The 13,024-nt window shown below is 50.7% G+C and overlaps 1 protein-coding gene across 1 annotated transcript; it reads left to right on the top strand.

Moving 5' to 3' along the window:
• The first annotated feature begins 8,131 nt into the window (after window positions 1-8,131).
• Window positions 8,132-11,223, top strand: LOC124676573 (transcription factor MYB41-like). The gene is made up of 3 exons (XM_047212616.1): window positions 8,132-8,325; window positions 9,667-9,796; window positions 9,917-11,223. Exons 1-3 carry the CDS (start codon window positions 8,193-8,195, stop codon window positions 10,695-10,697), a joined length of 1,044 nt encoding a protein of 347 aa, XP_047068572.1. The 5' UTR covers window positions 8,132-8,192; the 3' UTR covers window positions 10,698-11,223.
• The last annotated feature ends 1,801 nt before the right edge of the window (window positions 11,224-13,024 follow it).

The raw sequence follows: 13,024 nt of genomic DNA, 5'->3' as shown, positions 1-13,024 counted from the left end.
CTTTATGGGCCTAGGGTAATACATCTTGTATTCGTTTCCTAATTGTGGGGTTGCTCGGAGTGACGAGCAACTCTGAACCCCGTTGGTATATCGATGCGAGGAGGGATAGCGAGGATCTCGTAGTTTAAGGCTGTGGTTAGATTTATCTTAATTACTTTCTTGTATTTGCGGATGCTTGCAAGGGGTATAATCACAAGTATGTATTAGTCCTAGGAAGGGCGGTGCATTAGCATAGGTTCACCCACACAACACTTATCAAAACAATGAAGATTAATCAACTATATGAAGCGAAAGCACTAGACTAAATTCCCGTGTGTCCTCAAGAACGTTTGGTCATCATAAGTAAACAAACCGGCTTGTCCTTTGTGCTAAAAGGATTGGGCCACTCGCTGCAACTATTACTCTCGCATTTTATTTACTTGTAATTTATTTATCTGCTATATCAAAACCCCTTGAATACTTGTCTGTGAGCATTTACAGTGAATCCTTCATCGAAACTGCTTGTCAACACCTTCTGCTCCTCGTTGGGTTCGACACTCTTATTTATCGAAAGTACTACGATACACCCCCTATACTTGTGGGTCATCACTCCACAAGGCGCCACAAGCAACTTGCCAAGTCGCATGAGCCATCATCTAGGCATGGCAAGGACCGTCATCGACTCACACCATCTCATGATAGTCGTCGACCACCACCACCTCATGGTCTCCATCGACATACGTCACCACATGATCTTCGCCGCCACAAACCACCTCATGATCGCCATCGACCAACATCCTCCACGGATCATCGTCGACACTCATCAAGACATGGTGATGAAGCACGAAGACGAGAGCCTCGACAAGAAGGCGACAAACACCATCATAGGGTGTCTACCACTCCAAGGGTGGAGAGGGCACATCAAGAGGACCTCCCTCATAAGGCGACTCCCACATCTTGTGCCACCACCACAATGGCCCCTACGTCGTCACATGCCTATGGACTCCGATGCTACAAGTGCAAGCAACAAGGCCACCCTCCACGGGAATGTCCCAATCTTCTATGTGAGGTGTGCAAGGCCAAGGGTCACGTGGCATGGCAATGCACAACGCAAAGCGCCAAGACGCTCTACTTCGACAAGCTACAAGCACAAGCCACCAAGAAGCCTTTAGCGCCCACACTTCAAGATGAAGATCAACAAGGTCAACTCAAGGATGATGTGGATCCGAGCCTAGCTCTCTACTACACCACGACGCCACCACTTGAGGACGACTTGGGAGGCGATGGAGTTGAGCATGGTGAGCATGGGATTCTCCCTTCACCTATGAGGCGCATGGAGTTGAGATGGTTGAGCATGGGAATTTCCCTTCAACCACGGAGGCGCATGGAGATGAGAAAGTCGAGCCTACTCCGATATGCTTGATTGATGAGTTGGTACCAATCCCATGTGAGCATGAGAGCCACTTAGCCCACTTGAGTGAGAGTGATGGTGAGTTGAGTGCCTCACACCCCATATGTGAGTTTGAGTGCTTCCATTTGGAGGACATGAGTGATACACCAAGTGAGTCGAGAGAGGTAGTTGATAGGTCCATGGAGGCCATCACATTTGCTGACACATTAACCTCTACCTCTTTGGTGTCTTCTTATGTTGCAATAGGTTCCACGGAGGACGAGTTCCCGATCATGGAGAAGATGTACATGGTGCATGAAGATGATGATATCTCACCATGCTTGCTTCAAGATGAACATGTCGACCACATGGATCCTCCTACTTCCACAACACCTACTTCACACGAGTCGGCCTACAAAGGTAACAACATAGGTGTTGATGATGCCATGATCCCACTAGTGGACATGATGATTTATGAGTGCATGCATGATTTTGATGATACTTTTGCTACGTCACATGGTTCTTTCATATTCTCGTGTGATGCATTGCTTGATAACATTGTTGATCATGTGGAATCGATTGATGTGATACAATGACCATGCCATGCTATGAGAGTTTCAATTTTTCTACGATTGCTTGCAATATGTCGACCAATTGCTCTTTCCAATGTATTGCTTGCAATGATAATGAGTATGATAATGCTTGTGTTGTGACATCCTGGATGAACACTTGCTCTTCCCATAGGGTTGTCGACAACAATGATAAAATGTTGAACATGCTTTGCCCAAAATGTTTGCACTATTCCATGTTCCTTGCATCCAAGATTGTGAACAATTGCTCTTTCTTATGCTTGGTATGCAAAAGTGCGTATTTCATTGTCCATGAGATGGCCCCCATAGCCTTCTCTATTTTTGATGATCCTAAGTTACCACATGCTACAAATACACCTTCATGCCATATGCACACTCGCCATGCATTTCATATTATCTTGCTTGACACTAACGGTGATGTGCACAAAACATGGAACATCATGATGGATGATGTATTCATCTACCATGCACACACGCTTTTTTGTTTTGCTTGTTCCATGTGTAGGTACACGTGCAACAACTTCCACCACTACGGAGCATGAGTTGACGAAACGTGCAATTGAGAGCTACCCCACCAAGGACGAACTCCATCACCAAACCCGTGGGATTCACACCAAAGGGTATGTTCCCCAACGCCTTCGCCCTCGTGTGTTTCCGACATTTCTTGTCGAGCTTCCGGTTTGGTCCAATGCCTCGTCACCTCTTTTGCCTCTTATGCAACATATCTTGACACATCTTGTTGGCACAATGGTTGTTGTATGTCTTGATATCATCATACACTCCGAGAATCTCAAGGACCATGTCATACATGTGAGAGACACCTTATGCATCTTGTGCCACATGTCATACAAAAAGTTGCTCTTCTTTGGATTTCTCCTTTCATCTATCGCAATTGAAATGGATTCTTGGACACTTGAGGATACCCATACTCGGCTCACGCCAACCATACTTTCCCAAGCTAAAAGTCTCCATCGCTTTGCCATTGCACATAACAATTTTGCCGAAAATTTTGCACAAAATTTTGCCGCCGTGATTTGCCTTTTGAATGTTCCATTTGTTTGGGACAACGCTACACCACACATTTTTGCACAAAGTTTTGCTCTACCAAAATTTGGATACATCGACACTCTTTTGGTTCCCATTTTTGCCAAATGCCTCTTGGAGAAACGACTTCATGCTTCGTATTTCCACAAGCTTTCCCTTCGCAAGTTGTTTTTCCCAAAGTTCTTCTTCGACCGCGACTTTGTCCATCCAACACTACATGGGAGAACCATCATGGACTACATCATCGATGAGGAGGAGCAAGAGTCGAGGACGAATCTTCCCCAAGGGGGGGGGGGAGATGATGCGGGGTGGCTTTTGGACACCTCCGCCTCAAGACCAACAAGTGCAGCCCCGCCTATCGTCGACGCTACACCACGGCCAAGGAGTCCCCCAAGTGGACCAACAACGCAAAACCCCGCCATATATGTCAAGGTGAACCCTATCCTCTCTATGGTCGACCTCAACACCAACTTGAATGGTATGCTACCTCATGCCTATCATAATGGTGTCTATAGGTGCCGACGTCGACAAGGACCAAGAGAGAAGGAACTCCCATGGTGCAAGGAAGAGAGAAGAAGAAGAAGGAAAGAAGAGAAGAAGGAAGAGGAAGAAGAGGCGGAAGGAGGAGGGCCAGCCGGCCCAGGGGCCGGCCAACCGGGCCCAGATCGGCCGGTCTGGGGGCCGGTCAGACCGGGCTCTGGACCGGATCCTCCCCGGAGACAACCGGGCGTCACACCGACGCCAACCGGATGGACATCTGCGACGTTTCCGGTTGCCGCCCGGTCCCTGGCCCGGTTTGGACCGGATGGTCCGGTCCCTGGTCCGGTTTGACCGGCCCCTGGACCGGATTTCACGGGTTCGACTCGACCAGAACTGCCCGAGTCGGTCCACCGCATACCTGTTCGACCCAAGTCGCCTTGTACCTCTATATAAGCACCTAGGTCGTCCCCTTTACTCTTTAGACAAGATTTAGGCTTAGACATGGATTTGAGCTTTGTCTCCCTAGGGTTTCATCCCCTTTGTATCAAGGCAACCCTTGTTGGATGATTGGATTTGGAGTGTGAGATTCTAGTGCTACCCACTCTCTCTCCCACTCCTAGATTCATCTCCCTCACCAATCTCTCCGCTCGGAATTCTACCTCGCGTCTCTTCCGGGTTGATTCTATTGGCGTGGTCCATCGAGCCACGAGGGTAAGTATCGGTTGTATCGGGTGGGCGTGCGTGCGTGAGTTCCTCGTGTTCTTCGTGTTCTTCGCGCTCTCCCTCTCTATCCCCTTTGGATTTCGGGTCAACCGCGAGATCGGCCATTGCCAGGCACAAGCAATATACTAAAGGCGAACCATGGATTTTCACCATGGAAGTCTAGACTCTAAACTTCTCATGTACTCTCTCACCCCCACTTGTTATTGCTGCTGCTCCAAGTTACGAATCACCAAACCAATTTCTCATCGCCACGAGTACTTGAACCACCATTACTAGTGCTCAAATATTGGTTTCCATATGTCATTCTGTTTGAGTGACTTCATCATGAAACCAAGGACATGCCCCATGAAAGAAACATACTGTAGAGATTCACTACACTCCCTCTAAAGCTAGATGGCAAGAAAAAATAGTTGTGCGACCGACTCCCAGCCGATCCGACTGTTATAAGGTGCACTAGGGAGTTCGCCAGTGTAGCCTTCCGTAACTCGACACTCCGGGCAGGTCAAAGAGGAAAAACATTATAAGGTCTTTGTCATGGTGCAAGAGCAATCCTACGACTGACACGACTATTCGCAAGACCGACAAGCCCCCACGCCGCCAGTCCGCTCCCTGACGGACTGACTGTAGAGCAGAAGGCAGCTTCGCGCGAGCATAGGCCCCGAACATCCCTGAGACCCAGATCGAATCGGATACCACGACTGTCGGCGGCTCACCAGTGCCACTACGACGCCACTCCACTAGAGGAGGCCAGCCACCCCAATCCTCCACCGAACCTAGGCGAAGAGACACAGACCAGACAAGGAGCCGGGCACCCGCGCCACCCCTTGTCATCATGGGATGACTCCGAGCACGTAGCCGACAAGGACCCTCCGCTTCATCACTGCAAGCCCCCCACCCCAGGGACGAATCCAGCAATCACGTATAGAGGGGGCAGAGAGACTTTGAGGGTGGCGAAGTGCACTTAGTTGTGCTACATATGTATGAAGAGATACTTCAGGAAAACAACATTGTTAGGAGGGACTTAGCCCCTGCTCATCCCCCCTTCCCTCCGTCCCCCCCCCCCCCCCCCCCCCTCCCGCCCCCCTGCCGCGCCCCTTGCCAAGCCCCACGCCCTGGCAAGAGAAGGCGTCTTATTACTAGACATGGCGAGGGCATAGCGCTGGGCAAGGGGCCTTATTACTATGCATGGCGAGAGCGACATGGAAACCCTAGGTCGGTCACTTGTTACTAGACTTGTTCACCGGATTTGCATCCGTATACTCTGTTGGTTGTATTTTGTCTTGTTGTCGCCGTTGTGCAAACTTTTTTGACATTTGTTTTCACTTTGCATATTTAACAAGCAATATCAGCAAAGAAAACCTCGCCTGCTTGGTTGTGGAGAGACATGAAGCACGAGTCAACAACAAGCCTTTTTTGCGGAACACCACATCAGCAGGTGACACACCTGTGCACACCTGCGCAATTGTCAGCCACATGAGGGATCCATCCATCGTTTTACATGATCGACCATTCTAAGAAAACGAGCAAAATGTAGAATATAGTCACGTCGAAATCTACAGGATTCGCCGGCTGATATCGATGGCCCGATCGACGCGCGGGAGCAGCAGCGTGGTCTCGTGTTGGATTTCACTTTGGGTTTCGCTACGGACCACGGCGAGATGGGCACGGCATGTGGCCGGCCGGCGGGCCGTGCTGCGTGGCAGCTAGCGACGACGTACGGCGACAAAGGCGGTGCGGCGGCAGCGCTGGGCAGGAATTAAACAGAAAGCTGCGCGTACGGGAAGCGGGCCTCTGTCAGTTCTATCGCTGACCCCGCCGCTCCTGCTCCGGTTTGGCCCGTCGGAGCAGAGCCTTCCCTTCCTCCATGCAGCAGTGCGCGTGCAGTTCTTCCCGGGAGCAGGTCTGGGTCGCCGGACCTGGCCGGCGTCCCCAGCGACTTCCGTGCCGTCAGCAGCGGCGCCAGGCGGAGCAGGACGCGGGCGCCACAGCGCAGGCCCGTCCGTCAACGCCTCGCCAGCAACAAAGGTCCATGGAAAACCACAAGGATCGGTGATTGCTTCCTTGGACTGGATGCATGCTTTACCCGCGAAGAAATTAATCCAGCCGACTAATTAATTAGTTTTTTTTCTCTCTGCCATTTTAATGAATTAATAAGCCGCACGACATAATCCAAGATTTCACTTTGACCAAAACTTAATCCAACCATATGATGAGTGACGACTATTTGATGAGCAGTTGATATACTAGGAAAGTGTTTTTAATATTCCGTCGATCCTGAAAATATGTCGCATATTTGTCTAATTTTAGATGTATATGAACATGATTTGGTGCACACTGTTAGATTCATGAGGGGCGCGAGGTGGCCCACAAGACGCGCGACATAGGCCGTGCAAGCCCATCCATCAACGCCTGCCATTGCGAAACACAGGTCCATGAAACCGCAAAATCGGTGAAATGGGTTGTCTCTATTTAGCCGCGTCCTCGGTAGAATATATATTTTATAAAAATATAAACGTTTATTAAAACAACACACACAAATTTCATTTATATTTAAAGATATATGTATATTATAAATGAGAATAAGATTTAACTAAATTTAAACTAAAAACTATTCTAATATACTCGCAGTCACTTGCAGGGCGAGAGGGACCAACCTCGTAGCCGTCCTTCTCCTCATGGCCTGTGCCCGCCTATTTGCCTTGAATTCAAATGCATGCACCCTTCTCTCCATGCATCCACTGCACGGCGAAACCGCAACAGCGACATATATCTCGCCTACCTCTACCGATGAAACCGCTGCTGTCATTAATAAGTTTGATGGCCCACCTGTCGGTATATGATGTGGCGTCAGCAACGCCTTTTGTCTGGTGCTCCAATGGGGCTACGACTGGGTGCGCTTTTTTCTCCGTGCCATAGCCCTTTGGAGAGGGCTATTAGGGCGCGACTGGGATGTTGTAAGCTACATGCGTATAGATTTTACTTTGACAAAAAAATAGTCAAAGCATGTGAGGCCTCCTTCCATTTTAGCTTTGTTATTCAAGCCAAGTTAAGATAATCAATTCGGAGCGGAGGGAGTAGTTGATATACTGAGAAAGTGGAATATCAATTTTCTATAACATATTTGAGATATTGTTGATCAAAACTTTAGTCAAAGTTTTGTCTTAGAAAGCATGTGCACCTTATCCATAATAAGAACACCAGCGTGTTAGTTTTCTACTAGTACGTCCAGCCTGCCAGAAGTGTAGATCCTAGTATCCTATACTAAATAGGCTGGCTGGTGTTAGCATGTTCGTAATGGATAGGGCAAAGGGGAGGAAGAAAGCACAGTCACTCTGGCCTTTATGGATCGACACATAGGATTATCTTAGTCACAGCATAAGACTAATTAGGCTGACCGGGATAGGATCGATAAAAATGGCATGTTCTTAATGGAATGGGCAGGAGAGAAGATCACTCTACTATGTAAGGATCGACACCTAAGATTATCCGAGCCAAAAGATACGACTATGTTCCATGAGGCTAGTTCCTACAGTTGTCTAGCTTTGCCTTGAGCGATGGGATAGTCGGGGTGGCACGCCAGCGCGTGGCGCGCGATCTGCCTGGCCACTTTTGGGGTGCCCTGAGTACGTCCCAGGCCCGCGTGCGTTTTTCGCGCAACCTTTCTTCAACCTTTGGCCCTGCGACGCAGCCCGCGGCCACGTCGCGGCCGCGATAAACAAAGGCCGGCACCGAATCCTGTTGACTTCGACCGCCACCCCCGTCGCCCGTCGCCGTCCTTGGCTTTATAAGCCTTTCCATCGCCCCCACACACCTTCGTCTTCCTTCTTCTACTTGTACCTCCATCGCCTCAGTTTTCACACTCGCCTATTAGCTCTCCATCCTCTCGTGTACACAGTAACCTGCCAGCTGCGAGACAAACCCAGCCTTTTCATTTCCTGCTCGATCGGCGCCTGATCCGTCTCTACAGTTGTGTACCATCTCGGTCGATGGGGCGCGCGCCGTGCTGCGAGAGGAGCGGGCTGAAGAAGGGGCCGTGGACGCCGGAGGAGGACGAGAAGCTGGTCGCCTACATCAAGAAGCACGGCCAGGGGAACTGGCGCACCATGCCCAAGCATGCCGGTGAGCATCCACCTGCTTGCGCTCGCAAATCAGCTACCCTTTCTCACGCAAACCTACCGTTTCTCATGTTCTGTGTTGGGCCTCACTACGGCACAAACTGGCTTTTCCGTGCGGCCATTTTGCACGGCAAAGGGCATATCTTACACGGCAAAGCCTTTGCCGTGCACAGCCGCACGGCAAAGAGTGGACGGCAAAGTCTGCGTCGGCAAAGACCTTCGCCGTGCGACGACTACATTTTGCACGGCAAAGGTCTCGCTGCCGTGCGGTATTCTTTGCCGAGCGTCTTCTCTCGATGCCGTGCGTCCACGCATTGCCGAGCGCTTCATACCTCGCTGCTGTGCATCTCCCTTTGCCGTGCGCAAGTTACTAGCACACGGCAAACAAATCCTCTACAAATAAAAAAAAAAGCCGTCGCCACCGCCGCCGGTGAGTGCAGCTGGCCGGGAGGAGGTCGCGTTGCTGGCCGCGCCCACGTCGAGGAGGTCGCCGCATGCTCGCCGCCGCCCGTTCGTCGCCGTGTGCTCGCCGCCGCGTGCTCGTCGCTGCTGCCACGCACGCTCGCCAACACCCGCTCTCCGCCGCGACCACGCCTGCTCGCCGCCGCGGCAAGCTTGTTCGTAGCTGCACGCTCGCCAACACCCGCTCGCCACCGCGACCACGCCTGCTCGCCGCCGCGGCAAGCCTGTTCGTAGCTGCACGCTCGCCACGGCCACGCCGGCTCTCCGCTGCGCGCTCGCCGCTGCGAGCGGCCGCAGCCCCGCCCATGCCTTGCGCCCGCCGCGGCCACGCCCGTGCCGCGCGCTTGCTTGGCCGCAAACTTGCTCCGCCCGACGGATGCTGCGAGCTTGATGTGGAGAGATAAAGGAGAGAGACAGGAGTGTGTGTGCTGTGTGTGGGGCGAGTGGTGGGGCTGAGAGAAATAAAGGAGAGATAGAGGAGTGGTGGTGGGGTTAGGTGGGTGGAGTATGCCATGTCATCAATCCATGTCTCATTGAATCACAGCCATCCAATATCTATGTGATCGAACGGTTTGTATTCATTCTACCCTTTGCCGTGCGGCTTTAGCTAACGCGCACGGCAAAGAAATATCTTTGCCGTGCGCTTTTCTTTGCCGTGCGCTTTTCCTTTCTTTGCCGTGCGCATTTCTTTGCGGTGCGTTTTTTGTGATTTGCCGTGCGGTATTTTCTTTGCCGTGCGTTTTTTGTGATTTGCCGTGTGATATTTCTTTACCGTGCATTTTAGTGAAGCATGCACGGCATATATTTCTTTGCCGTGTGTTGACACACGGCAAAACTTCCGCGCACGGCAACATCAATTTTTCCCGTAGTGTTGTGCGTGCAGGCTTGGAGCGTTGCGGGAAGAGCTGCCGGCTGCGGTGGACGAACTACCTCCGGCCGGACATCAAGCGCGGCCGCTTCTCCTTCGAGGAGGAGGAGACCATCATCCAGCTCCACAGCATCCTCGGCAACAAGTAAGAACTAAGTCAACTCCGTTAACATCAACAAGTACGTCTCTGTTGCAACAGGACAGCTAGGTGTACGGTTTCATGATTTTGATCTTGTTCCCTGTGCATGATTGCTTGCTTGTCTAGGTGGTCAGCCATTGCGGCGCGGCTGCCAGGACGGACGGACAACGAGATCAAGAACTACTGGAACACGCACATCCGCAAGCGCCTCCTCCGCATGGGCCTCGACCCCGTCACCCATGCGCCGCGCCTCGACCTCCTCGACCTCTCCGCGCTGCTCAAGCCCGCGGCCGCCTACTACCCCACGCAGGGCGACCTCGACACGCTCCGCGCGCTCGAGCCGCTCGCCGGCTACCCGGACCTCCTCCGCCTCGCCTCCACCCTCCTCGCCGCGCCGACGCCCGCCTCCACCACGGCCGAGCAGCATATGCTCCTGCCATGGCTCATCCAAGCGCAGATGGCGCAGCAGGCCTCGAATCAGCAGGCGCCGCCGCAGCATGCCACGGGTGCAGACCAGTTCATGCCGCCCAGCTCGGCGTACCAAATGCCAGCCCTGGTCCACGCGAACCCCGCGCACCAGGATCACATGGTGGCCTGCGGTGACTACACGCACCTCCCTGCCTACGATGGCCAGGTCGACTACATGCCGCCGCTGATGCAGATGGTGTCAGACACGTCCAACCAGCAGTGGAGCGGCACGGTCAGCAGCAGCAACAACAACTGCAACGTCGGCTCCGGCGTGTCCACGCCGTCGTCGAGCCCCGCTGCGGGGCGCGTGAACTCGGCTTCGACGACGACAACGTTCTGCGCGAGCGCCAGCAGTTTTGACGCCATCAGCGCCGCCGACGCCGCCGGGCTGTTCGACATGCACCTGTCCGATCTCCTTGATGTGAGCGACTACATGTAGCTAGTGAAAATTATTCCAAGTACGGCTTTCCACACCTGCGTGGAAACTGGAAACCATGCAAGTCGATCGAACAGTTGGCCACGCGTACCGACCTAGAGGGAGCAAAACAAGAACATTGCAAGTGCAAGGGGATAATGACAGAGGTCGCGTTGACGGTGGGGGAGGCGGCAGGGATAATGTTGACCATGTAACTTGGAATCCATAGTTGCTAGGGGGGAGCAGGGGCAGCGGAAGAATTTGGAAATCGAGTTAAGCTGATACCATGTAACTTGACTAGCTTCTGTTTTCTGTGAGTTGCCGAAAACAAAGGAGAGGCCCGTCGTCCCCGCACCGAGTTGGCAATGGAGGTTGGAGTCCCTGTGCTGGGACTCCAAGTGCAGAGTGTTGTGTTAGCAAGTATTTGTTTCACAAGGTGAGTCGAGGGTTTATATATCGTACTCTTGGGGACCTGAGCAAATAGTATTCTATCTTCTCTCTTCTTCTAGCAATCTTGTAAAGTAAAATAAAAATCTTGTGTCCTCAACTTCACCGTGGGTTGTCAAGAACAAGGTTTCGTGTAAGTAAATAAAACACAAGTAAAAATAATAGAGTAAACCTAGAAAAATAAAGTAACTAACTAAAAACTATAAAGGGGTTGATTGTTTTTGTGTTTTGGATGCAAATAAGGGAAGTAAATATTTTTGTATTTTCGAAATAAAATAGTGCAGCAAATAGAAAACAAGATAACGGTGTTTCTCATTATAAAAAGTGGACCCAGTGCATGGGTTCACTTGACTATTTTCTCTTTTAAGTTGCAGTGGATAAATAACAATTCGTCAATGAGATATGATGATGCAAAATAATAACATGTGAAAGATACACATTCATATGGGCATCACGTTCTAACATAGAGATGATGCAACACATCTCTCTTATACTCCACAAGAAAGAGAAAACTCCATGCAATCTTGTATTCATAATTAACAGAGTATAGCCATAAGTACTTTAACATGATGTTTGAATATCAAATATGCTACCTTGAACAAACAAGATCATTAGTTTTATCACTTGACAAACATAGCACATCCACTTTATCCCTAGTGAGGTAGCAAAAACAAGGCAAAATCATAATAGATCATTAATTTGTTGTCACTATTCAATCACTAAAATCATGCTAATCCATCTAATACACACATCACCCCACACACGTTCTTGCATAGATGTTGGATCAGAATAAATACTTAAGAATGGGGTACATAATATGCATCTATCAATACATATTAAACATAATATGATCAGATCTCATAAGACAATATCATAGAATAAGGATCCACTACATAGGTATTACAAATATGGTCATAATCATGTAGGGCAGCTCATATGGCACTAAGATCTATAAATAGCATGAGAAAAATAGATCAAGCTACTGCCATGAACCCATAGTCCAGAGGTGAACTACTCCCCCTTGATCAGGAACCGGCTCCTCTAACGTTGAGGAGAGAAGTCAGAGACTGACTTCACTTCTTCAACCGGGCCACTCTCCTCCAATAAAACGAAAAATGGAAGGAAGCGGTTGAAGCCAGGGGCGGAGCTGAGCGTGCGCGGCGGCGCTGGTAACTAGCCGTCGGTGAATAAGACGAAGTGCCGATGGGCGGAATGGCAAGTCGACGAAGGCACGGCGGAGCGGGCGATTCGCCGTTGTCAACGGCGGCGTGGACACCAGCACAGCGGAAAGTCAATGGAGGCGTGGTATAATCAGCCGAGGCGGAAGAATGGACGAGTGCGGGCAAACCATCGGCGGCGAGTCAAGCGGCGGCGATACAAACTTTACAGTTTCCTTTTCATCTCTTTTTTTTCTTGGAGAGTTTCCTTTTCTTTTTCCTTATTTTTTGGAGGGGAATTGATCTGGTGAAGAAGCAACGTCAGACTCTGACTTGTCTCCTTCATGTCAGAGGAGCCGGTTCCCCTTGATCATGGTGATGATGATGAAGAAGTTGGAGAAGGTAGAGATCCCTTCGGCAATGATCTCGGCGGAGTTTCCCCCTACAATCTTCGCTGCGGCAGGCCTCTGTTTTCATTTTTCTGTCTTCTACAGCGCTCTCCTTCGGAGAAGTCTTTGGGGCCATATATATATATATAGTGATTTTTAGGTCAAAATACGTCGGTTGGCGAAAGAATCAGGTCAATTGGGCGATCGACGGTCGAAAGAGGCTTGCGTGCCCAACATGTTTGGGCGCGCCACCTGCCCTCTTTTGGGCCTCAGGCCTCCTCCAAAGCTCCAGGGTGCTTCTCCCGATGAAAAAGTGACGCACCAAAAATCTAATGTCAATTTGACTCCGTATAGGTCT

The sequence above is a fragment of the Lolium rigidum genome, chromosome 7 (genome assembly GCF_022539505.1).
Source record: "Lolium rigidum isolate FL_2022 chromosome 7, APGP_CSIRO_Lrig_0.1, whole genome shotgun sequence".
Taxonomy (NCBI): Eukaryota; Viridiplantae; Streptophyta; class Magnoliopsida; order Poales; family Poaceae; genus Lolium; species Lolium rigidum.
This window is presented reverse-complemented; position numbering and strand designations above follow the sequence as displayed.

Excerpts from the sequence above, each read along its gene's own strand:
- LOC124676573 (XM_047212616.1), top strand. The coding sequence starts at position 8,193 with ATGGGGCGCGCGCCGTGCTGCGAGAGGAGCGGGCTGAAGAAGGGGCCG. Across the intron at positions 8,326-9,666 it reads CACCATGCCCAAGCATGCCG|GCTTGGAGCGTTGCGGGAAG; the intron begins GTGAGCATCCAC and ends TTGTGCGTGCAG. Across the intron at positions 9,797-9,916 it reads CACAGCATCCTCGGCAACAA|GTGGTCAGCCATTGCGGCGC; the intron begins GTAAGAACTAAG and ends TTGCTTGTCTAG.